The following is a 27078-nucleotide window of genomic DNA, read 5'->3' on the forward strand; positions in this document are numbered from 1 at the left end:
AAGATTTTTATATTGTTAGTTGAATTTATGTGAAGTCATAAGTAAAATATGTAACAGTCAAGAAGTTAGGAATGATAAAAAGCAAAACAAAAATTCTTAATTGTTTTATTATGCTTGACAGTGATTTTGGTTTATTAAGAAATATATTACCAATTTTCTGTATATAGAACAACCATAAACACTCTTCCACTACAACTGGAAATAGTCTTTTCCTGTAGGTAGTGGTGTAGCTGTGTTTAGTCTCTTTAGGCATTTCCATTCAAATTGGCTTGACTGCTTAAGAATCTCAGAAAGAGAGGGCCCTGTAGGTTCTATTAATTTTTGAAAAATTAATGCAACAGGATCAAAAAGTTCAGACCGTTATGTGATTTGACTTCTTGATCTCTGATTTCTGCCAGCTTATTTAGGTCGCTTACAGCGTCTCTTGTTGCAATGGGAGAGGTATATTTCCCTGGTCTCTTGGATGTTTCTTTCCCTGATTTTTCTTGTACTTTTCTGACTCTCCTATCTGATATTCCTTCAAGCATTAACTTCACTAATTTTTCCATAAATGCTTGTGTCCCTAAAAGTTCAGTCATTCTTTTCCCTGTAATTGTTACTTTTGGATCATCTCATACATCACTGTAATTTTAGTAACCACTCAAATGCTGATACCTTTCAAATATCTTGAGCCCGAAGGTCCGAGTTTTCTCTCTTCTGCCTGCTTACATTTACTCACTTGGATGTCTTACAGAGACTCCAAAAGCAGTAGACCCCAAACTGAAATGAATCATTCACTCACCCCCCACCTCAAATATTTCCAAATATAGATAATGGTATTATCATCTGCCCAGTAACCCACACTAGAAACTGCTACCTTGAACACTGAGCCCATAGGATCTATCACTAAACCCCTTATACTACTAATGCTGCCCTAGTTTAGAACCTTGTTATTTCTTTATTTGGTAGCCTCATAACTGGGCTTCCTGCCTCCAGTCTTGTACCCCTCAAGCCATCCTCTTCCCATGTGCAATGTCAGTTTGATCTCAGTACTTTCCTTTTTTTTTTTTTTAAAGATTTTATTTATTTATTTGACAGAGAGAGATCACAAGTAGACAGAGAGGCAGGCAGAGAGAGAGAGAGAGAGAGAGAGAGAGAGGGAAGCAGGCTCCCCGCCGAGCAGAGAGCCCGATGCGGGACTCGATCCCAGGACCCTGAGATCATCACCTGAGCCGAAGGCAGCGGCTTAACCCACTGAGCCACCCAGGCGCCCCCCCCCCCTTTTTTTAAGATTTTATTTATTCATTTGACAGAGTTCACAAGTAGGCAGAGAAGCAGGCAGAGAGAGAGAGAGGAGGAAGCAGGCTCCCTGCTGAGCAGAGAGCCCAATGCGGGGCTTGATCCCAGGACCCTGGGATCATGACCTGAGCCGAAAGCAGAGGCTTTAACCCACTGAGCCACCCAGGCGCCCCAGTACTTTCCTTTTTAAACCCTATAGTGGCAAGCTGCCTATCATTATACAATAAAGTTTGTTCTGCTATATATGTCTTAAAGGCTTGGTGACTGCTTACCTCTCCAGCCTCAGTCCTGTGCTTCACATGCCAGGCTCCCTCCACAGCGTCCCATGCCCCCACCCATGTTTCTTACTTCTTCTCTTTGCTTACTGTGTTTCAGTCCCTTCTCTACTCATCTTGACTCACTCCGTCTTCATGACTCAGGATGGACAGCTTCTTTAGAAAGCCACTTCTGAATCCTCAGGGTACCCTTCCTGTCTACTGGATATTCTTGTTAGTATATGAAACTGCAGTTTTGCTCTTATTTAAAGAAAAAATTTCTTCACTTTCCCTTCTACCTATTGCTCATTTTTTTGGTAAGTTTTTTTTAATTGAGGTATAATTGACATACAACATTATATTAGTTTCAGGTATGCAACATGATGAGTCTGTATTTATATATGTTGGGAAGTGATCACCACAATAAGACTAGTTAACATCCATCATCATACATAGTTACAGAATTTTTTTCTTTTGATGAGAACTCTTACGACCTACTCTTCTACCAACATTCACATATGCAATATAGTATTACAACCATAGTCATTATGCTGTACATTACATTCCTGTGACATATTTATTTCATAACCAGAATTTTGTATGTTTTGACACCCTTCACCCATTTCTCCTGAGCCCCAATCCCTGCCTCTAGCAGCCACCAGTCTGTTCTATTTATGAGCTTGTTTTTTGTTTTTAGATCCCACATGTGAGATCATGTGGTATTTGTCTTTCTCTGATTTATTTCACTTAGCATTATACCCTCAAGATCAGTCTATGTTGGGGCGCCTGGGTGGCTCAGTGGGTTAAAGCCTCTGCCTTCGGCTCAGGTCATGATCTCAGGGTCCTGGGATTGAGCCCCACATCGGGCTCTCTGCTCAGCAGAGAGCCTGCTTCCTCCTCTCTCTCTGCCTGCCTCTCTGCCTACTTGTGATCTCTGTCTGTCAAATAAATAAATAAAATCTTTAAAAAAAAAAAAGATCAATCTATGTTGTCATCATTGGCAAAATTTCATTCTTTAATGTCTGAATAATATTCCATGGTGTGTGTGTGTGTGTGTGTGTGTGTGTGTGTGTGACATTTTCTTTATCCATTCATCCATCAGTGGACACTTAGGTTTTCTCCATATCTTGGCTATTGTAAATAATGCTACAGTGAACATGGGGTGTACATATATCCTTTTGAGTTAATGTTTTCATTTTCCTCAGGTAAACACCCAGAAGTGGAATTCCTGGATCATATGGTAGTTCTATTTTTTAGTTTTTTTGAAGAACTTCCATACCATTTTCTGTAGTGGCTGTACCAATTCACATTCCCACCAGTGGTTCACAGGGATCTGTTTTCTCTGCATCCTCCCCAACACTTTATTTCTTGTCTTTTTGATAATAGTTATTTCAACAGGTATGAGGTAATACCTCATTGTGGTTTTGATTTATATTTCCCCGATGATTAGTGATGTTGAACATCTTCTCATGCACCTGTTAGACATCTATATGTCTTCTTTGGAAAAATGTCTGTTGAGATCCTCTGCCCTTTTTTAAATCAGATTGTTTCTTTTTTTTTTTTTTTGTCTTGTGTTGGATGAGTTCTTTATATATTTTGGATATTTACCCCTTATTAGATAAATGATTTGCAAATATTTTCTCTCATTCAGTAGGTTGCCTTTTTTGTTGATGGTTTTCTTGGCTGTGCATGTTCATTTCTTTGCTTCCCTTTAGAGCACAACTTTTTTTTTTTTTTTTTTTAAGATTTTACTCGTTTGAGAGAGAGAGAGAGCATGAACAGAAGGTTGAGGGAGAGGGAGAAGCAGACTCCCCAATGAGGCGGGAATCTGAACGGGGCTCTATCCCAAGACCCAGAGATCAGGGCTTAGCTTAACCATCTGAGCTACCCAGGCACCCCTACAGCAAAACTTCTTAAAAGACTTGTCTATATGTGTGGTTTCTTATTCCTCTCATTCATTTTCTCTTGAATCATTCTGGTCAGCTTTCTTTTTTTTTCTTTTCTTTTCTTTTTTTTTTTTTTTTTAGAGAGGGAAAGAGAGAGGTTGAGGGAGGAGGGGCAGAGGAAGAGGAAGAGAGAGAATCATAAGCAGGCTGCACACCCAGCACGGAGCTCAGTGGGGCTCAGTCTCATAACGCTGAGATCATGACCTCAGCTGAACTCAAGAGTCAGGCACTTAACCTACGGAGACGGAGACGCTTAACCTACGGAACCACCCAAGCTTTCATTCACGGCTACTTCCGTATAGTTATTGTCAAGGTCATCACTGGCTTCCGGTTGCTCTTCTAGTGGTCAGTTTTTGTTTTCATTTTTGTTTTCTCTTACTTGACTTTTCAGCATTATTTGACGTAGTTGATTTCTCAGACATTCTTGGAAAACATCATTCCCATAACCTTGGGGACACACCACTTTCCCTTGGTTCTTCTCATATTTCACTGGCCAACTTTTAAATTTCTTTTGCTTGGTCTTTTTCTCTCTGACCTGTAAATTTTGGATTACTCCAAAGCTCTGTCATTGGTCTTCTTGTCTGTCTTCTTGCTGTCTTGGTGATATCATCCTGTGTCTCTCTCTTTTTTTTTTTAATTAAAGATTTTATTTATTTATTTGACAGAGAGAGATACAAGTAAGCAGAGAAGCAGGCAGAGAGAGAGAGAGAGAGGAGGAAGCAGGCCAGGCTCCCCACTGAGCAGAGAACCCGAAGTGGGGCTCGATCCCAGGACCCTGAGATCATGACCTGAGCCAAAGGCAGAGGCCTTAACCCACTGAGCCACCCAGGCGCCCCTCATCCTGTCTCTTGACTTTATATTCTTTGTATTTGCTGATGACAGTCAAATTTTTATCTCAAGCCCAGACTTCTTACCCAAATTATAAGCTCATATCCAACTGTTTTTTTGACATTTCCACCTGATGTCTAACAGATACCTCAAATTTAATATGTCCAAAGTCGAAGTCCTAACCCCTCCTTCAACCTCATTAAAAAACAAAACAAGAAACAAAAAACAAAACGTCTCACCTTCAGCCTTTCAGGCTTTTATAGAGGCAACTGCATCCTCATAAATTGCTTGGGTTAAAAACTTTGGTAATATAAGTGACTCTTAATCTCACAAAACAAACTGAGGGTTGATGGGGGGAGGGGGGTTGGGGGGGTGGGGTTATGGACATTGGGGAGGGTATGTGCTATGGTGAGTGCTGTGAAGTGTGTAAACCTGGCGATTCACAGACCTGTACCCCTGGGGATAAAAATGTATGTTTATAAAACAAACAAACAAAAAACCAAAACTTTGGTATTGCCCTTGACCCCTTTCATATTGTATACCCAATCTGTTAGGAAATCTTATGCTCTACAAATTGCATTTCACGTATGTGCTGTATTGTATAAAAGGTTAATGTTATGTTTTTCAGTTTTGCAACACTTTTATTTTAAGGGTAGGAATTCTGAAGACCGTGGTTTTACCAGGTCTCTTAGTTTGAATTACCCCAGGTGAAGAATTCTGGTGGGTTGCTAAAGCTATTCCATTCAGAACTGAATCCTTTAATATGAAAGAACAAAAAGGAAGTAAGCTGCAAAAACTCTTAAGTACAGTTCAGAAGTCAGTGATTTTACCTCCGACATCTCTTCTTCACATGTGCAAGATGATGACTAGTTTACTAACCCTTTTGAATTCCCTTTTGAATTTACTGAACTTCGTTCCCTTTGATCTCCCTTGATTGTTTTCTTTCTGGCAGATTCTCTTTTTGTATGTTTTTGTCTTGTGTAGTTAAGTGTGTATCCTGGGTTTTTTTTTTTTTTTTTCCTTTTCATCTTCCTTTCACTCTCTTCCACTAAGTGACTATAATGTGGAATTGAAAATTTGCTAGGCTAATTTAATAAAATTTTATATCTTTCTTAATTTTAAAGTTTAAGTATTTAGGATTTCTTTTTGTGGAAATAAGCACTGTGAACATTTTATATACATTCTTTTAGATTTTTGTTTTCTAATGGTATGTTACCATTAGAATGTATCTATATAGTGTATATAATTATTTTTGTGAAAGTATATATCATTTTTCTAAAAAGGGATCACTGTATATATCATGATATATTTTAATTTCAGTACCAGTAACTCTACCTCATTTTTTGATGATTGTGATATTGTGATTGTGATGGCTGATATTTTATCAGATCAGCATAATGTAGTTTGGTTAGGCTTTAGCTGTTTCCAGTTTTTAATTTCTATTAACCTTGCTTAGTGAACATGCTTATGCATTTGCCATTGTAAGTGTGTGTGTGAATATTTCATTGTTTCTGTAGGTTAGATTTCTGGATGTAGAATTGAGTATAAGCATTAAAAATCCTCATAGGTATTGCTAAATCATTTTCCAAAAAGGTTGTAGCAGTTTATATTCTCATGCCCAGTATGTGAGACTGTTTCTCCACATTCTTGCCAGAGCCAAACAAAAGACTAGTTTTAATTTTTGTCAAACCGATCTTGACCACTCTGTTAATTCCCCATCTTCCTGAGCTTTTTAGGTCTTTGAGAGTTTTGGAGTTAGATGCTTATTTACCCCTTCCTATACATGTTTCTCTCTCTCTCTCTCTCTCTATTTTATTTTTTAAAGAGATTTTTATTTATTTGAGAGCGAGAATGTGAGGCAGTGGGGTGGGGATGCCAGGGAGAGGGGCAGAGCGAGAGGGAGAGAGAGAGACTCCCAAGCAGGCTCCCGACTGAGTGTAGAGCCGAATGTGGGGCTCAATCCCATGACCCTGAGATCAGGAGTCAGACTCTCAACTGACTGAGACACCTCCCCTCTCTCTTTTTAAACAGAAAATTAAAATAGGATAGAAAGGTGTAATGGGGAGACCTCTTTCTCTGCCCTGGTAGTTTAAATAGTATCCAGGTGGCATTTTGAGTTTTGAAATGAGTGAATTACAGCCTTCTATTTGCATTACTCTATGACTTGACTGTGTTTCCAGCCCTGTTACTCAGGGCCAGGAGTTAGTAGGGCTCTTGTTTAGAAATGGAACTGATTTATTCATAAGTTGGTTCACAATATTAATTGAACTATATGTAGATTGCCAATGTATGTAATATTTTCTACGTGTATTTATGTATACCTGAGAGTAGTAATTTCCTTTAGATTTAACTTTGATTAGGAAATTCCCTGATCCATATTGTGATATATGTTTTGCATTTTTCATAAAATGTTTTTACCTTGTGCTGTGAGACAAAGGTTTAGCTGCTTTCCTTCTGTGCACAGGTTGTGGTTATTTATGGTAATATTCACATGTAACGAGGCAGTGACATTCTATTTTTAACACCTGTATGTGTTAGAGTTCAGCTGTTACTGATCTATTTATATCTCTATCAGCTGTTTACTATTTGGTTAATTGGCAAAGAACTTTATTTTATTTTTTTTTGAAGATTTTATTTATTTATTTGACAGATAGAAATCACAAGCAGGCAGAGAGGCAGGCAGAGAGAGAGGAAGGGAAGCAGGCTCCCTGCTGAGCAGAGAGCCCAACGGGATCATGACCTGAGCCGAAGGCAGAGGCTTTACCCCACTGAGCCACCCAGGCGCCCCAAACAACTTTATTTTTAAGAACTTTAATCAATAAAGGAAAGTCTTGTATCAGTTCCTTTGACTAAAGAAAGTCAAAATGACTACATATTTATGCATATTCTGTGAATTAAATCGTAATAGTTGCCATTTATTTATTTTTTATAGCTTAAATATTATTTAATGTTGTATATTAAACTATAATTATCAGAACTGATCTGGCTGGTTGAGAATGTTTTATAGATATATATTTTTTTCCTTCCATTCATTTAGTATGTAAAAGTACTGTGCCTAGTGCTTTACATGCTTAGCATAATTTAACCTTTACAGCAAACACTCTGAGCTAGGTACTTATATTATCCTCAATTTATAAATAAGGATTTTTTATAAGTGCCTTTTTATAACTAAAGGGTGGCTCAGAAAGGTTAAGTAACACTAAGTAATACTCAAGGTCACACAGTAAGTTAGGTGATAGAGGTGGAATTCAACCGTTTAATGTATGCTCTCTTTTATATAGCGTGTTGTTATTTGGATGTAATAGTTTGGCCTGTCCTGTGTAAAATCAAAACTTTTTAGCCTCCATGTAGAGTATGAATTATTTAATGTATTTGTTCTATATTTTAAAAAACCATTTGTGACTTTTGCCTGTGGGAGCTTTCTGAAAGGCAATGAATGTTATAGATTAGAAAAGATGGGATAATGGTGTTATTCCAAGTGTGATTTGGACATGAAGTTTTGGGAGTTAGCTGCTTAACTTAGAAAAAAGCCTTGAGTCTCTAGGTGTTTATTTAGTGAGAAATGTTATCTGGGAGAGAAATCTTATTTGTTAAAGTGTTTAAACTGGTTTTCAGAAAGAAAAGGAGGCTTTTAACAAGTGAAGAGTGTGAGTGGGTGGAAGCAAGGGCTCTTGAGGTCCAAGAACAGCATAAGCAAACACACGGAGGCTTGGGGCTTGGGTGGGGAATTGCTAGTAGTAAGCAAGGCTGGAATGGGTAACAGTTTTGTTGTTGTTGTTGTTGTTTTTTAAAGCAGGCTCCACATCCAATGTGGGGCTTGAACTCATTACTCTTAGATCAAAGTCACATGCTCTACCAACTAAGCCAGCCAGGTGCCCCTGGAATGGTTGATACTTTTAGGGAGAGTGGAAGTTCAGATTAGAGTGATTGATGTCTTTTTTGAACTTATCACAGCTCTTGGATTTGATTTTGAAGACAGTAGAGGTTCAGCAGCCCTTTTGTAAACAGGGATCAGGTTTGCGTTTTAGGAAAAAACTCTAGCATCAGTGTGAAGTTCTATTTATTCTGTACTATCGGAATAATAAAACGTGTCTTAAGATTGTTGTAAAGATTAAGTGAAAGAATGCGTGGAAAGTAGTTTATCCAAGCACATTGTAAGCACTCAAAAACTTGTGATTATTTTATATTATGTGGTATTCTTTTGATACTATTGAACAGTGAACTCTCCTTTGTTTGGCCTTGCTCTGTAGTTGAAATTTCTATATAGCTGAATTCTAAATATAAACATGTTACCTTTCATGGTAGTGGAAGAAATCAATGATCCTTTTCAAAATAAACTTCACACTTACAAGCACTCCCTCCCTGTCTCCCTCTCTGCGCTGTCTTAAATAAATACAATCTTTAAAAAGAACGAAGAGACATGATTAAAGACCAAGGTGTTCTAAACATATAATTCTATGCCGAGGCACCTGCTCAGTTGGAAGAGCATGTGACTTTTGATCTTGGGGTTTTGAGTTTGAACCCATGTTGGGTGTAGAGATTACTTAAAAATCAAATCTTTAAAAAATTATATGCCAGTCTGAGTGGTTGTGCCTAAAGGATGGAAAAAGCCATCGTGGTATGTTCATTACCTTATTAAGCATTTTAAAAAGCTATAAATGGGGGTGCCTGGGTGGCTCACTCAGTTAGGCATCAGCCTTCTGGTCAGGTCATGATCCCAGGGTCCTGGGATGGAGTCCTGCATCTGGTTCCCTGCTCAACAGGGAACCTGCTTCTCCCTCTGCCTGCTGCTCCCCCTGCTTGTGCGCTCTCTCTGTCTGACAAATAAATAAATAAAATCTTTAAATAAAATAAAAATCTAAATAAAAAGCTATGAATGTTCTTTTGGGGAGTAGATGTGCTATTTTATCTTTTAACATTTCCATTGAATTTGTTTGCCAAATAAAGTGTTTTATGTGGGCAGTTTTTTAAAAATTTCTTTTTTTTTTTAAATTTCTAAGTAAGATCTAGATTCCTGTATTTTGCCAGTTTTGCCAGTCTTTAATGGAAACCTTTTTTTAGTTTCTTCCTCTCCCCAACCTCTTAGTGACTATATAAATTATGTCAGCTGTCCTTAGACTGAGCCTGTTGTGTGCATTATTAAATAATGTAAGCCTCCATCTTTTAAATCTAGTGACCTTGTTCATTATTTCCCACAAATGTGATCAGAGTGGTTTACTTTTGTGGCTGTTATTCTATGAGGAGGTTTTTAACTATTAGAGATAGAGTGGGAGTGCAATTATTTTGTTGTTTCAGCTGATCTCAGGATGGTTTAAAGTAACATTTTTGAGGAAAATAATGACCTAAAAAGTATAGTCAGAGTATTGTATATTTAAAATATCACAGTATCCCATTGTTCTATCTCTACTATGCTAAAATACATGTTGTTGTTGTTTTTTTTTAAGATTTTATTTATTTGAGAGAAGGAGAGAGAGCGTGAGCAGGAGTTGGGGGAGGGGCAGAGGGTAAGGGAAAAGCAGACTCCCCACTGAGCAGGGAACTGGAGGATGTGGGGCTTGATCTCAGGACCCTGGGATCAGGACCTGAACTAAAGGCAGATGCTAGCCTGACTGAGCCACCCAGGCACCCCCGTGGTAATTTTTATAAATACCTACTTTTATATATTTTTAAAGATTTTATTTATTTATTTTAGCGAGAGAGAGAGAGCTGGCATGAGGGAAGGGCAGAGGGAGAGGGACACGCAGACTCTGTGCTCAGTGGAGCCCAATGTGGGGCTCAGTCTCATGACCCTGAGACCATAACCTGAGGTGAAAGCAAGAGTTAATGCTTAACCAACGGCACCACCCAGATGCCCCAATACCCACTTATTTAAACATTGAAATAAAAAATTTGATACTCTTTGAAGTAATTGGAGGCTTCTTCCAGTCTAAAAAATTGAGTTTGGCGTCAGTATCTGTTCTTTAATATCAGTAACCTTAAGTAGGGGCCTTAAAGTTGAATGCATCTTGATGGGATTAACAAACCATGAGAGGAGAAAATAATCAGGATTTGCTTGTTAACCTATCAGTTTTAGGATTCGGGAAATAGGTTAATCTCCTTTGGATTAGAATTTGGTGTAGGCTTTCAATAGCCTCACCTCTCAGAACTAATATGATGATATATTTATTTTGTATCTTGCTGAGCTTCAGAAATCTAATTTGCTTTGTCCTGAATTCTCAGTGAAGGATTGTCACAATTTGCATATTTAAGGGTGTAGTCATTCTAGCTTCGTTTTGTATGTTTTATAATGTTCTCATTTAATTTTAAAAAATTTTTTCCTTCCTACCTTCTCTATGTTTATTCTTCATAGTCTTATCTCTGTTCCTATGTAGAGAGATAGAAATATTTTTTTCTTTCTCCTTTTTCTCTTTTGTGAGCTGTCTCTGTAAGAAATTGTACAATGAGTGTGTCTGGAATATCATTTGAAGATGGAAAAAGTCTTGGCAGATTCATAACATTGCAAGACCTTTGGGTGGACAAGTTCATTCTGATTTACATGTGAGATTTCATTTTGTTGGAGAACATTTGCCCCTTTCCTATATGTTTTCCTATAGCATATAAATAAAACATATAAATAAAACTTTTTATTTTCCCCTTCAGTGGCACAACTTAAAAATTTCAGCCTCTGAAACATGTGGTTCTTTGCTAATTAGGAAGCCAAAAAGGTTATATAAACAAAAAATATATAAAATACAGAAACAAACAAATTCATATAAAACATACATGATGTATTCTAAGAAATAACTAAATTATTGGTGACAAAAAATATGTGCCATGGATCTCCCTATTTCTAGTTACTCCCACTGCAGATCATCCTACACACAGCTGCTAGGTTATCAGAGCTGTTAGAATAATCTTCCTAAAACAATATTTGCATCAAATCCTTTAGAGTGGCTTCTCTTAAGAAACCTCAACTCTTTAGTACGTATGGAAGGCCCTCTTTTACAGCTTCACTTTATCTTATATTTCCCCACTTCTTCCGTTGTTTGGTTTTTCTTACACTCTGGGGCTGGGCATTAACTATATATAAATGTACTGCAATACCTGTTCCTCCTCCACCTCCTCATTTTCCTTGCCTTTCTTTTAGATCACCACCCTTACTTATAAGTGCCTTCTTAGCAACTAACTGTGCCTAACTGTTCTTTTCAGCAGCCTCTCAGGATTTGGGTACTGAATTCATATTCTGCTAACTTATTCTCAATGTAGAGGTGTTCTAATTTGATTTTATGGGTGTGCATTCTCTCCAAGACAGGTGCCAAGTAAGTGATTTGCCTTAATGGTGGAGTTGAAATTTATAATAATTATGAAATAATAAATAATAATAATAAATTCTTATTCTAATTGCTTCAGGAAAACTTCATAAACAAAGTGGTATTTCATAAGTTTGTACTCAAAGACCAGAGAGTGTTTAAGTAGGAAAGGAGGAAGACAGCATGAAGATTTTAAAGACATAAGAATGTCAAATCCGCAATAGCTGTGAGACCATGGCAAGCTACTCAATATACCTGAGCCTCAGTTTCTTAGTCTATAAAATGGAAATGGTAATATCTACTTGGTAGAATTGTTGTGAGGATCAGAAGTACCTGCACATAGCAGACAGTCAATAAATTGTAGCTATTATAATCAATAAATTGATTAGGGATTGTTTGACTTGGCCCTAGAACAGATCTGTAGATTGAAGTAGAGCTAATGGGAATGATGTCATGGAAAATGGCAGAGAAGGGAGCTCCAAAAATTGGTTCTTTCACCAAGACAGCTATTAAGCGAGCATGAACTGTCCAAAGCAATTATTTTAGAATTTTTCAGTCCAGTCAAGCACTTGCAGCATCCAGTGGAGTACTTAATGAAGAAAGAGGCTGGTATATTTCTGAGAATTTTGGTGTTTTGCACAATTTTGGTGTTTCACTACCATTTTCTATCCCCCAGCCTTGTGGCAGGCAGCTGGTGGTAGGGTGACCCTGGTTCCTGATGTGACTTCCTTGTCCTTCAGAAATTGTGGTTATATATTTTGACTGCTGCTTTTGATTACTGAGGGGCCAGCACAGAGACTGGCCATTGTTCCAAACCCCACTGGCTAAAGTGGTTTCTCTGACATCTACCAAGGGAATTTAAAGAGACAAAACAGCCTTTTTTCTGATTGAATTTTGGCATTTAAGGAAATCTCTGTCAGGACTCCGGCTGACCACAGAAATAACAGAACAGAGACTGCCATGACAACACACAACAAGGAATATAGACTTTGCACTACCCCCCCCGCCCCCACCAAAAAAAGTTTGGAAGTCACTAAACAGATAGCTGTAACCTTCATCAAATTAATAGCAATCCCTAGAAAGAGGAGAGAACCTAATTTCTAGAGTTACCACATTACAATATTCAAGATGTCCAATTTTCAACAAAAATTACAAAACATATGGAGAAATATAAATTATGGCCCATTCACAAGAGAAAAAAGAAATCTCTGAGGAAGCTCAGACAATGGACTTATTAGACAAAAAGTTTAACTACTTTAAATATGCGCAGAGTGCTGAAGGAAGACACGGACAAAGAAATAAAGGAATTTAGGGAAACAGTGTGTAAAAAAGTGGGGAATATCAATAGAGAGATAAAAATTAGAAAAAGTACAAGAGCTAAAATAAAAATCAGTGGAAGGTTTGGTGGCATATTTGAGCAGGCAAAGGAAAGAATCAAAAAACTTGAAGATAGGGCTGTTGAAATACCCTGAGAAGAAGAAGAAAAAGATGAAGAAAAATAAACAGTACCTAAAGTACATCATGAAGTGTACCAACATGCACATTATGAAAATACCAGAAGGCAAAGAGAGGGAGAGAATGGAACATGAAAAATTTTTTGAAGAAATAAAGGATGAAGAGAATTTAATGGTTTTAGCTCTTATATTTAAGTCTTTGATCCATTTTGAGTTAGTTTTTGTATATGGGATAAAGTAACTTTTTTTTTTTTTTTTTTTTTTTTTGCATATGTGGTTATCCAGTTGTCCCAGGTCCGTTTAAAGACTATACTTTTTCCATTGGATGGTTTTGGCACCTTTGTTGATATTCAGTTGGATGTAGATGTACAGTTTTTTTTCTGGACTCCTAATTTTGCTTTTACTTAAATATGTCTATACTTTTGCCTGTACGACACTTCTTTGATTACAGTAGTTTTGTAGTAAGTTTTGAATTCAGAACATGTGGATCCTCCAACTTTGTTCTTTCAAGATTGTTTTGCCTATTCAGGGTCCCTTGTGATTCCATACGAATTTGAGGGTTGACTTTTTCATTTCTGCAAAAAGCTGATTTGAGGTTTTTTTTAAGATTTTATTTATTTATTTGACAGAGAGAGACACAGCGAGAGAGGGAACACAAGCAGGGGGAGTGGGAGAGAGAGAAGCAGGCTTCCCACCAAGCAGGGAGCCTGATGTGGACTTCAGTCCCACCATCCTGGGATCATGACCTGAGCTGAAGGCAGCCCTTTGACAACTGAGCCACCCAGGCGCCCAAGGCTGACTTGAATTTTAATAGGGGTTGCATTAAACCTGTAGATCACTGGTGAATATTGACACCTTAACAATATTGTCTTTCAGTCCATGAACATGGGATGTCTTTGTATTTCTTTAATATTTTATAGTTCTCAATGTGTAAGTCTCTTACTTCTTTAGTTAAATTTATTCCTAGGTGCTTTTAAAAAAAAATTTTAAGATTTTATTTATTTATTTGTCAGAGAGAGAGAGAGAGAGAACATAAGTAGTGGGAGTGGCAGGCAGTGGGAGATGCAGGCTCCCCACTGAGCAAGGAGTTTGATACAGGACTTGATCCCAGCACCCTGGGATCATGACGTGAGCCAAAGGCAGACGCTTAACTGACTGAGCCACCCAGGTGTCCCTCCTACGTGTTTTATTTAGGTGTTCTTATAAATGGAATTGCTATCTTAACTTTCTTCCTGGATTGTTCATTGCTGATGTGTAGAATCATAACTGGTTTGTGTGTGTTTGTCTTTTAAGCTGCAGCTTTGCTGTATTTATTAATTCTAGTAGCTTTCTTGTGGGTTCTTTGGGATTTTTCCATATATAGAATCATGTCATCTGTGAATACATATACTTTACTTCCTCCTTTCCAATTTGGATGCCTTTTGTTTCTTTTTCATAGAACTTCCAGTATAGCATTGCATAGCAGTGGTGAAAGCAGGCTTCCTTTTCATGTTCCTGATCTTAGGAAGAAAGCTTTTACTCTTTCAGCATTGAGTATTAGGTTAGCTGTGGGGTTTCCTTTATTATGGTGGAAGCTCCTTTCTAATCCTGGCTGAGTGTTTTTTGTTGTTGTTATTGTTATCATAAAAGGGTGTTGGTTTTTTCATGTGCCTTTGCTGCATCACTTGAAATGATCATGTGAGGTTTTGTTTTTCTTTCTATTAATGTAGTATGATACACTGACTTTCTTATGTTGAACCACTTGGAATAAATTCCACTTTTTCAGCCAGTCTCTGCTTTTCCAGCTTGGGTGAATTTCAAATTAGGCTGAACAGAGGTAAAGGTCAGTCTGTTAGGTAGCCCCAGACAAGTTAGGACAGTTAGACAAGATAATTTGTGACTTAGGCCTACTCTGCTCTCTCTGGAACCAGGTACCAGGATCTCACACTAGGAATGTAGGCTAATGTCTTCAAGACTTCTTTTGTTGTGGGGAAGGGAATGGAATAAGAGTAAATAATGCCACAAAGATGTCCTACCGTTTTAAAATGCGTTTTTCCTGATTCAGTGTTCAATTGGTTGCTGTAAGACTATTTTCCAAAGTTCTAATTATTCTAACAAAGTTGGTTCTGACAGTTTCTACTTGTTTTTCAATGTTTTTGAGGTGGGGGAGTGGGAGCTTAGAGCTGCCTACTCAGCCATTTTGCTGATGTCACTTCATTTCTTTTTAATTTTTAAAAATGTGTTCCTTTTCACCTTTTATTTATCTTAATGGATTGTTACAGTCACTTGTGTCCTAATTTTGTGTTCATTTCTGAAATGATTCTTTTTCTTTCCTTTTGAGTTCTTTCATATTTTCTGGAGTTTTGTAATTGTGATTTATATTTCTTTTTCATGTCTTGAATTATTTTCTAAATATCTCTAAGCTTGTTTTGAAATAGTATGTTATAATTTTGATCTCCTGTCAAGGTCTGCCATTCATTATCTGTAGGATGTTATTCTGTTCTTCAGTCTCATTTTCCTTAAAATAACTGTATGGGATGGGACTTTGATATTTTTTTTTGTTACTCATTTTTATGTGAAATTTGTTTCCCTGAACTTTTAGAAGAGGGTCATAGTTCAGGAGAACTTTGCTAATGTCACAGAGCTCCCTCTCCTGTTGTTTTTGTAAAATATTCAAAAATATGATGATTTCCTTTTCCCTTCTCCATTTTTATCTGGATCTTTTCTTTGTCTCTGTTGTCCCTGCCTTGATCAGTTTTGGTTCCACATCCAGCAACTTCCCTCACTGTGTAGCCCTATCTTGGAAGGCAGTTTTTGCTGGTAGATTGAGTTTAAGAATTTCTATGACTCAGACTGCTCCAGTCTTTTTCAGAACTTAACTCATGCTCACTTGTTCATGGATTGAGCTAAACCTTTTCCGTTTTCAACTACTCCTCTCAAATTGGCCATCACACTGTCCAGTGAATACCTAATGACTATTTTGATGTTCTCTTCAAGACCCTAAAATGCGCCATTGCTTCCCTACATACCCTCCTGTTCAGGTGCTGGTTTCATGTATGTCTGGTGGCTGTTGATGTTTTCTTCACTCGCTTTTATTTTGAGGTTCATGTGGATACCTTGTAACCCGCTTTTGTTATAAATACTATCTGTGGGATTTTGATTTTGCTATTTTAGTCAGTCTGTTTGATTTTAGGTGGTAATTCAGGCAGATTAAAACTCTGTGATGTAGCATCTGCCATCTAGAAGCCATAATCCATTCTGTGTTCACATTTTTAAAACTCCCCTGTGTGGGCTTAGAGTTTCTGGCCCCTGGGCTATGGAATGTCAACTATATAGTGCTTTGTTCTGAAGTTTTAGTTCAAATGTGTTTGGATATTGCAAAACCTATGAGTGTGGAAAAGGTTAGAAGAAAACAGTTTTTCGGGGTGCCTGAGTGGCTCAGTGGGTTAAAGCCTCTGCCTTCGGCTCGGGTCATGGTCCCAGGTCCTGGTTTCGAGCCCTGCATCGGGCTCTCTGCTCTGCAGGGAGCCTGCTTCCTCCTCTCTCTCTGCCTGCCTCTCTGTCTGCTTGTGATTTCTGTCAAATAAATAAAATATATATATTTTTAAAGTCTATCATTATAGTGGAAATGAAAGTATTTATAGATTTTAGCAAAGTTGAAAGTAATGCAAAATATATTTGTTTATGGAATGAACAACAAGAACTTTCTGAAGGCCAAAGAGCAAATTATGTAACATGTGGAGCGTAGTGCCTGTGTCATTGAAGGTAATCAGAATCAACAAGAGATGGGGAAAGTGATGGGGCAGGGAGAACCTTTTAGTTCAAGGACAACCATCAGAGTCAGATTTCTGGGAGCTTAACATTTATTTAGGGAAAAACAAGGGGTTAATCAGAGATTAAGTCTGAAAACAGTGTAAATTGAGCTTTGGTCACAAGTTACAGAGGGTTTTATAAATTCAGGGCTACTTAAAGACCTGCTTAAAGTGAATGCCTGTTGGCCAGTGCAAGCACTAGAGCTACTTGGCCATTCCTTATTCTACTAGTAAATAAAGATAGTTAAAACTTCAACAAGAGGGGCTCCTGGGTAGGCTCAGTTGTTAAGCATCTGGCTTCAGCTCAGGTCATGATGCCAGGGTCCTGGGATGGAGCCCTGCATCAGGCTGCCTGCTCAGCCTGCTTCTTTCTCTCCCACTCCTCCTTTGTGTGTTCTCTCTCTCTCTCTCTCTCTCTCTCTCTCTCTGTCAAATAAATAAAATCTCCCCCCCCAAAAAAAAACAACAAACAAAAAACTTCAACAATATTTGAAAAGAAATTTTAGAGTAGCCAAAACTCTTTTAAGGAAAAGAAGCAGCAGCAGCAGTAGCAGCCTCATAGAAGAAGATTTATCATCATAGAGGAGAAAAATATTTCTGATTTAAAAGTGATGAAGGACCAGCTAACATATCTACTTATGGGAAATGCATCCAGTGACTGTAAGCACAGTCCCTTGCAAACAAATTGACTTCTTTATACCTTCAGGGACCTAACCTGTACATAGACTAGCTTCTGTACAGTTTAGACTGAGTAATAGCAGACTGTTTCATAGAAGATGCAGAAACATGACTTTTAATATCTTTCAAGACAGCCATGGACAGAAAGTCAAATCATATCAATGAAAATAGTTTTGCAGAGAAGAGGACTAGTGTGGTCCAGCTATACACAAGTGCAGAGGCTCAGGCGCATGAGAAGAGGTTAGTGTGGCTGAGAGAAATGAAGGTAGAAGGTAGTGGAAATTAATGAATTTGCAGAGGGAATCAAAAGCAAGATCATATAGGGCCTTATAGGCTATAATGATGAGAACTTTAGGTTTTATTCTAAGGTGTTTGGAAGCCATTAGCATGTTGAGAGTAGAGAAAGGGTGAGCAAGTACCATAAATGATAGGTTCACGCTAAATGGAGGCCATGCTTTGGACAGTGATACAGATGTGTCAGAATGAAAACAACATGGGTTAATGTGGACTTTGAATTTTTTTAATTTGAAAATTTGTGGTTACGTAAGAGCTATGTAAGAGGTGTTGAAACACATACACACATACATACACACCTTTTTGTTTTCCAGAGTTTGCTAACAATACTGAAACTCATTTCATATATTCTTATTTTTTTAAAGATTTTATTTATTTATTTATCAGAGAGAAAGCGAGAGCACACAAGCTGGGGGATTGGCAGAGGGAGAAGCAGGCTCCCCCTGAGCAGGGAGCCCAATGCCAGACTTGATCCCAGGACCTGGGATCATGACCTGAGCCAAAGGCAGAGGCTTAACCCACTGAGCCACCCAGGCATCCCTAGTCTTATTTATGTTCTATTCTTTTTAAAGTTTAAAATCAAAATGTTAGCCACAGACTACGAAATGACTTCGTAACTCACTAAGGATTAGATAGAACGTGAAGTTGGAAAAACACTGTAAATCTAGTATAACCCCTTTATTTGGCTTGTGAAGGCATATAGTACTACAAATGACCAAGCCAGAATCCAGATATTGCCACATTTCCCATGAATATGTTCATTAAGAAATAAAAACCAAATTCCCCTATACAGTATAACAGTAGGTCCCAGGGTAGGAAAAAATTGTGAGAGTAAGTGTTTCTACTTGAGTGTATTTATTACCTGTGCTTCTCCTTCTTGGTGTGAAATGGTAAGACCTATAAATTTCAAATGGACTTGTAAAATATCAACACAATTTTCATCATTAATGGTCTGTAATTATATAAACTGCTAGTGAAAGTAACAGTTGGTTTCTTCTGAATTACAAACAGAGAATAAGTCATTTATGGACAGCCTGGTGGCCTTTAAATTGTCATCTAGGAATTAATGAAAAGAAATGTCATTTTCCTATTTTCTTCAAGATGTATATTCTTTCGCTCTGTTTCATTTTGGAAAAGAGTTTGTGGGAGGAGTGAAGGATAAATGAAACATAAAGGTCAGTGTGAAGTAATCGGGGAATAATGGCCCTTTCAATTCTATTATATGAATCCTTGCTCTTAGCTCTGTGACCTTTGGCAGATATCTGCCTGTGCCTCATTTTCCTCATTTACAAATGGAAATAATATCTGTATCATAGCTTTAATGTTAAGATTAAATGAGGGTCTGGTGGTATAACATATATTTTAATAAATATTAGTTTTCTTCTTTACATTCTTCCTTAGGAAGGAATTCAGTGAAAATCTGTTGCTAGAATAAGTAGGGCTGGAGAGTGTAGAAAAATGCAAAAAGAAAGGTACATCATTTTTTATTGGTTGTTTTCCTCCTAGTAAGTCTGTTGTGCATGATCCCAACTGTTCCTGACTTCTTTTAGAATAGGTAGGTGATATATAAGTAGGTTTTCTATGCCTCTTTCTACTCCTTCTCTTTTTATTTTATTTTATTTTTTTATTATTATTATTTTTAAAGATTTTATTTATTTATTTGACAGAGAGACAGATCACAAGTAGGCAGAGAGGCAGACAGAGAGAGAGGGGGAAGCGGCTCCCCACTGAGCAGAGATCCCGATGTGGGGCTCGATCCCAGGACCCTGGGATCATGACCTGAGCCGAAAGCAGAGGCTTTAACCCACTGAGCCACCCAGGCGCCCCACTCCTTCTCTTTTTAAAGAGGGAAGTTACCCAAGTGTTGAAAGGCAGGTTTAGGAGGCCAGGAAACAGTAGCTTCATAGCTGATTCCAGTATTTTAGTTCCTAATGTCTCCAATCTGCTTTATTACAAAGAATTTGCTGAAGATAGGTCATTCCTAATACCAAGTATATTAGTTAGCTGGTAGCTATTAATTATAGGTGTTACCTAAAACCAATTGTCCTCGCCTGTGGAATAAAACACTTTCTTTGTTTTAACTCAGATATCCTAGGAACAAGATTACAAAGAATGAGATGGAAAGGTAGAATTTTGTCTAACTGGGTTTTCTTAAAAATAACAGCTTTATTGAGATATAATGCACATACTATAAAATTCACCCTTAATGCACCCTTGGGGTGCCTGGGTGGCTCAGCCTGTTAAGTGTTCTGCCTTTGGCTCAGGTCATGATCCCTGGGTTCTGGGATCCAGCCCGGGATTGGGCTCCTTGCTTAGCCGGCACACACTGCTTCTCTCTTTGTCCCTCCCTCTGCTTGTGTGCTTGCGTGTGCTCTCTTTCTGTCAAATAAATAAAAATCTTTTTTTTTAAATTCCCTTTTTAAAATGTACAATTTACTGGTTTTTAGTATATTCACAAAGCTATGTAACCATCACTATTATTTAGTTTTTAGAACATTTTAGTCACCCACAAAAGAAACCTTGTTCCCATTAGCAATTATTTTCTACCATCGCTCTCCATCACCAGTCTCCTGCCCCTTTACCCTTCTTTCCCTGGTATCTCAACCCCTTGCAACCACAAATGTGCTTTTTGTCTCTATGGGTTTGCTTATTCTGGGTATTTCATATAAATGAAATTATATAATACGTGGTCTTTTGCAACTATTTTATTTTTAAAGTTCATCCGTGTTGTAGCATGAATCAGTAAGTACTTCATTACTTTTTATATTGCTAAATAATGTAATATAATACAAATACACTGCATTTTGTTTACCTGTTTATCAGCTGAGGGACATTCATTTCAGGTTGTTTTCACTTTTGGGCTATTACGAATAATGCTGCTATGAAGTTCATGTACAAGTTTTTGTGAGCACATAGGTTTTCAGTTCTCTTGCATATATACCTCAGAGTAGAATTCCTAGGTTATATGCTAACTTTTTGTTTAACATTTTGAGGACTTTAACTGTTTTCAAAAGTGATTGCACCATTTTGTCTAGCTGGATTTTAAATCACTTGGTTTCCAGGTTCTAATTTCCTATATATTAAAGGAGAGCCTTAGCTGGAACAAGTGGTTTGAATTGATAGGGGAAGAAATCCACCTGTAGTAGTTTGCAAAGGTGGAAACCCTTTTTCTTAAAGTAGGTTTGGAATGATTAGTATTAATCTCTGTTCCTTTTTTTTTTTGTTTTGCAGTTTTATCTCCAAGACACTAAAAGTAGTAACGGTACCTTTATAAATAGCCAGAGATTGAGTCGAGGCTCTGAAGAAAGTCCACCATGTGAAATTCTTTCTGGTGACATTATCCAGTTTGGGGTAGATGTAACGGAGAACACACGGAAAGGTACGGGTATGGATCAATTTTTCCTATTATTTGTCTTTTTAAGTTAAAAAAAAATTCTGTTTAATGTTATAAAACATTTCATGTTTGTAAAAGTATTTAAATACAGCATTATATGCAGTGAAAAACTAAAAATCTCTTACTTTCCCTATTGGTTTTCTGAAGTTTTAAATTCTGAAATGTTAATAAGTGAATTTATAGTTTTCATCACAGTATGAAAATATAGGACACTCCTCTGCTAGTTTGGGAAGCAGTTGACTGCATTGACAGCATACCCAACCAACAGGACCTTAAACTTAAGGATATCTATTGTTAACAAGAATGCAGGAGGGTAGGTCCAACTTTGTTCACTTGATTCAGTAGTGTTACCAGGAATCTGGGTCTTACTGTCCTTAACATGTTGGTTTCTTATGCTTTTGCTTATTGTAGGTTTTTGCTTGTTGCCTCATGGTTAAAGAGCCCCAAACGTCAAGCAAAAACTGCAAGGCAGGGACAAAGTGTCTTCTTGTATGGCTCTTTTTTTATGTTGAAAACACAGTCTTTTGTAGAATTCTTTCAGCAGATTTACACTCCTCTTGTCCCAGTGGCCACATACATACCTATCTATGGCTACAAAGAAGCCTAGGAAGTTACTTACCTGGCAGAAGGGATCAGGATCTCCATGATTGTCATATGTCAATTATGATTTATCCCTTCCAGTTGTGTGTACATTGTCCCAAACAAAATCAGAGTTCTGTAGGCAGTTAATAGTACCCATCAAGATATAAGATTTCACATCTCAGTTTTTGAAACTAGAAGCTCTTTAGCTAAATAAATGTGGATTGTCAATTTTACAATTCTGAAGCTTCCTGGCTTTACCTGCTTCACTGTCTACTTTATGGCCATGAAATTATATGGCTGGATCATAAAACTAAATCAATATGAATCAAAAGTATGCAATTTTGCTGTCTTATGGACAATGGAACCAGTTGACAGGTTTCTCCTTTTGCTTCTCTGAACATACTTTGATCTGGTGATGCCCTAAGTCATCAGTATGTGACATTTTGCACAGTGGACATAGAGATGAGGGTGGGTGGGTGGTGCTGCTGCTACCATGTGTGTGCATGTGCATGTATGTTTATATACTTTTCACTGGGTGTTGCAACTGCAATATATTTTTACCAGGTTTTTTGTTTTTTGTTTTTTTAAAGATTTTTTATTTATTTATTTGACAGAGATCACAAGTAGGCAGAGAGGCAGGCAGAGAGGGAAGGGGGAAGCAGGCTCCCTGCTGAGTAGAGAGCCTGATGTGGGGCTCCATCCCAGGACCCTGAGATCATGACCTGAGCCGAAGGCAGAGGCTTTAACCCACTGAGCCACCCAGGCGCCCCTATTTTTACCAGGTTTTGATAGCCTTCTCAGGGAGTTAGATTTTGGTATTTGAATTCAGGTAGTGTCATATTCTTAGTGATTTCCATTTACAGTTGTAAAATAGAAAGTTTGTATTTTGATACAAAAAGTACTGAGTATTCCGTACAAAGAGAGCTCACCTTATGTATGACCGTACTAAGAGCAGCCATGTTGGACACTGTTGCATTTGTTGCATCACACCATCTCTGGTACCAAGTCATTCAGCAAACACTTACTGAGTCCCAGCTGTGAATAACCCACAGAGAAGACAGAGAATTTGATTACATATTTTCTCCAAGGAATGTCTTCTTGGCTTGCATTTCCCAAAGAGAATTAATAGGTGTTAATTAATAAAAGAATGAGGTTGTCAAATGCACTTATAAAATGCTTAGTTAACCAAAAGTAAACAGGACCTCTCACAGTCCTTAATATGCTAACATATATGCACATCTCCAGGGAGGTGACTGTTCTAGAACACAGCTCTTTCCAAACCCCTGCCCACTCTTTCCCATCAGCTGTGAGAGACACTCTTTAGAACATGCTGTAGGAAGCTAAGAGGACTAAATCCTGAAATTCAGGGTTATTATTAGAGCACTATTATTTTAGAAACGTTAGATTCTTGTAGGCTTCTTTGAACATTTAACTATCTTTTATGCCAACTTTAAGGAAATTAATTAAAGAAAAATTTCTTCATCATTTAAAATGTTTCTTTTGGTATTTATTATCTTCAAAAAGTTGATGTATGCCTGGGCTCTTGGGATACAGCTCTATCACTAGCTGAGGACTACCTGTTTAAGTGTATACCAGGGAAAAAGACTTTGTCCTTTGCTAAACAGTACTGTGATAAGCTTTATATCACTTAGAAAATCCTCCTGAAATTATATAGCACTATAGGTTAACCTCTGGTTCAAAGAAGAAATCAAAAGGGAAATTTTAAACTATATGGAAAGGACTTTTATACCAAAATACTGTAAATACTTTACTCAAATAAAATTTACAGTCTTAAATTCCTTCTGTACTAAAGAAAAAGGACGATGAAGAAACTTGGCATTTAGGAGATATTAGAAAAAGAACAAGAAAAAGAAAAGCAGAAATTAATGAAATAAGCAAAAAACTATAGAAGGGATGAACAAACCAAATGCTGGTTCTTTGAAAATCATCCAACCAACCAGCAAACACTAAACAGGTAATTCACAACCCTTAAATCCCTTATTACGTTAAAAAAATACTAGCAAAAATACACAAGATAAGGAATGAGAAAGGAGACATAAATACAGATACAGGATATGCTAAAAGAATTTTGAGAAACTAGTACATGCCAATCTATGACAAAGAAAAAAGCTACAATAAATTGTTGTCTTAGCAAAATTATCCCAAGATGTAGAAAACTTGAGTAACTTGTTTTCCTTAAAAGAGACTAAGAAGCTATTAAAGATTGACCAGAAACAGAGGCATTCATAGCTGAATATAATCATATTTTTAAAAGCAGATAAATCCAGTTATTTAAATAATTCAAACATGTATAAAGATGGAAAGCTGTCAAAATCTACTTTAGAGAAGCCAGCAGCATATCATTAATGTCAAATTCTGATAAAGATACAGTTCAAAAACAGAAAACTAGCACTATTTTCATTTGTGACAATAGATGAACAATTCTGATTAAAGTATTAGTAAATTAACTTCAGAAATAATGCTAGAATAAACAAAGTAGGTTTTATTCTAGGAATGCAAAAATGATTCAGTATTGGGGATATATACTAACATCATCCACAACCTAAAAATGTTACATGAAAAACGTGTTACTTTATAACCAGTAAGTATTGAAAAAGCATTTGATTTCTCTTTTCTCATCTGGCATGGCAGCCAGCCTCCCTCCTCTCCAGCTCCCTTGTACTTCTAGCCCTGGCTTCCCTTTTCCATCAGGCCAGCCTGAGCACTTCCCCTGTTCTTGAGGTTGGCCCTATAGCTTCTGGCTCCTGCGCTTTCTCCTTTCCTGGGTCTTAAGGCCTCACCCTCCCCCCGCTATGAAGAGGAGTACAAGGTACTCCTGCTGGGCACCAGCCTGACTGGATATATCCTGTCAGGTATAATGTCAATACATGGAAAGAAGGTTCTTCCCATGGATAGAAATTTATACTGTGGAGGAGAAATTCATCTCTAATACCTCTGAAAGATTTATACAAAAGATTTAAAATACCAGGAATACCACTACCGTCAATGGGGAGAAGAGACTGGAATGTTGACTTAATTCCCAAGTTCCTTATGGTCAGTGGTCAGCTGGTTAAGATGCTGCTTTATACAGAGGTCAGTTGCTCTCTGGTTTTCAAAGTGACTGAAGGGAGCTTTGTCTGTAAGGGAGGAAATATCTATAAGGTTACTTCCATTGAAACAGAAGCCCTGGCATCTAGCTTAGTGGAACTGAAAAACATCGCTTCAGAAAATTCCTAGTGTGTGTTGCCAGCTTTGATGAAATTTAGAAGGCATTGATCCTAAGAAGACTTGCAGTTCGGGAGGTGTACAAGAAATTTGACTTGGGATAAGATCATAGATTTTACTGGCCATGCCCTGGCATTTTATAGAACTGATGACTATTTGGGGTGGGTGGTTGGGGGGGCTCAGTTGGTTAAGCATCTGCCTTTGGCATAGGTCATAATCCTGGGCTCCTGGGATTTAGCCTCTTGTTGGGCATCCTGCTCAGCAGGGAGTCTGCTTCTCTTCCTTCTGACCCTCTACCCTGCTCATGCTCTTGCTTGCTCTTTTTCAAAACGAATAAATAAAAAATCTTAAAAAAAAAAATAAAAAGAATGGATGACTATTTAGATGAACCATGTTGTGAAACCATTAAGAGGATTAAACTTTACAACAAGTCTCTGACAAGATACGGCAAAAGCCTATACCTTTATCCTCTCCATGGTCTTGGAGAACTTAGCCTGGAATCTGCAGGGCTAAGTGCTATTTATGGTGGCACCTACATGCTCAATAAACGAACTGAAGAATCATTGTGCAGAATGGAAGAGTGATTGGTGTGAAATCATACCAAAAGTGATTGGTCTGAAATTACAGGAGAAGCTCCTTGCTGTAGGCAGCTCATTTGTGATCCCAGCTGTGTCAAAGACCAGGTAGAAAAAGTGAGCCAGATGATTAGAGTTATCCGAATCCTCAGCCACCCCATCAAGAACACCAGTGGTGCCAACTCCTGCCAGATCATCATTCCCCAGAACTAACAGTTGGAAGTCAGATATCTATGTCTGTATGATCTCCTCCGTATACAATGTGGCAGGACAAGGGAAGTATATCACCATAGTTAGTACAACTGTGGAGATCAGTGAACCAGAGAAAGAAATCAGACCAGTTTTGCAGCTTTTGGAACTGATTGAAGAGAAATTTCTTAGCATTTGTGACCTTGTGCCAGAAGGCTTGGGAACAGAAAGCCAGATCTTTATTTCCTGCACATACAATGCCACAACTCACTTTGGAACAACTTTTGATGACGTTAAAGTCATCTGTAAGAGGATGATCGAATCTGAGTTTGACTTTGAGGAAATGAACATAAGAAAAATGACATCTATGGGGAAGACTAACAATAGTACAATTTATTATCTAATTGGGACAAACTTAACTTTTGGCAAATGATGTATACTGTATAAAATCAATATTATTGATCCTAGGATCTTGGAAGGCAGCTATGCTCACCACTATACCACCAACTCGATCGTAGGGTCTTGGGATCAAGTCCCACATTGGGCTACCTGCTCAGTGGGGAATTTGCTCCGTCTCCCTCTGCCCCTCCCCCAGTTTGTGGTCTTTCTCACTTACTTTCTCTCTCAAATAAATAAGTGGTATTTTAATAAAAGGGGGGCACCTGGGTGGCTCAGTCAGTTAAGCATCTTCCTTCAGTTCAGGTCATGATACCAGGGTCCTGGGATCAAGTCCCACATTGGGCTCCCTGTTCAGCAGGAAGTCCCTCTGCCCCTCCCCTGGCTTGTGTTCTCTCTTGCTTACTCTCTCTCAAATAAATAAATAATATTTTTGAAATCAATATTATAAGACCTGCTTTTGTAATCAAAGCTGAGATTGCCAAGCACTGTACCACTAAATATTCCTTCCCTTTTTAATATTATGTATTAATTTGTTTTCATGGAGTGGCTATTCAGAATTGGCATGTTACCATATTCTGTTCAATTTAACCAGTACTGGCTACCCCCCTCCCCCGGTGAAGGATCAGTTGTAAAAAAAAAACATTGTGACGCTGATACAGAGCACTTGATACAGTATTTGTATCTTTTAGTCAATGTAGCCTTTGCAGTTGTGTGCCTCTGCTGCTCAAGAGCTGGATCAGTACAGTTTTTCGTGCCTTCTGTCCTCTTGACATTAAAGAAATTAGGAATCGAATATTCCACAATTTGGGGCAGAATCCCTCAATTTTCCCTGCACCTTTACATTTTGTGTCCTGTCAAGTATTATGAGTACCCATATAATACAGCCACAAGTTGGGGTTACG

The 27078-nt window shown here is 37.8% G+C and overlaps 1 protein-coding gene and 1 pseudogene across 8 annotated transcripts in view; both read left to right on the forward strand.

Moving 5' to 3' along the window:
* LOC111143859 (sarcolemma associated protein) overlaps positions 1-27078 on the forward strand; it is a 141576-nt gene that overhangs the window by 38209 nt on the left and 76289 nt on the right. For 6 of the 8 annotated variants that reach the window (XM_022497822.1, XM_022497820.1, XM_022497824.1 and 3 more), the window contains exon 2: positions 21044-21191. In XM_022497822.1, the coding sequence (XP_022353530.1) occupies positions 21044-21191 (148 nt within the window). Of the gene's footprint in view, positions 1-21043; positions 21198-27078 lie in introns of all 8 variants that reach the window. The other 2 variants (XM_022497826.1, XM_022497819.1) reach the window with 1 other exon arrangement.
* Positions 22072-26158, forward strand: LOC111143905 (annotated as a pseudogene).

This window comes from Enhydra lutris, unplaced genomic scaffold, assembly GCF_002288905.1.
Source record: "Enhydra lutris kenyoni isolate GAN:26980312 unplaced genomic scaffold, ASM228890v2 scaffoldscaffold10, whole genome shotgun sequence".
Lineage (NCBI taxonomy): Eukaryota > Metazoa > Chordata > Mammalia > Carnivora > Mustelidae > Enhydra > Enhydra lutris.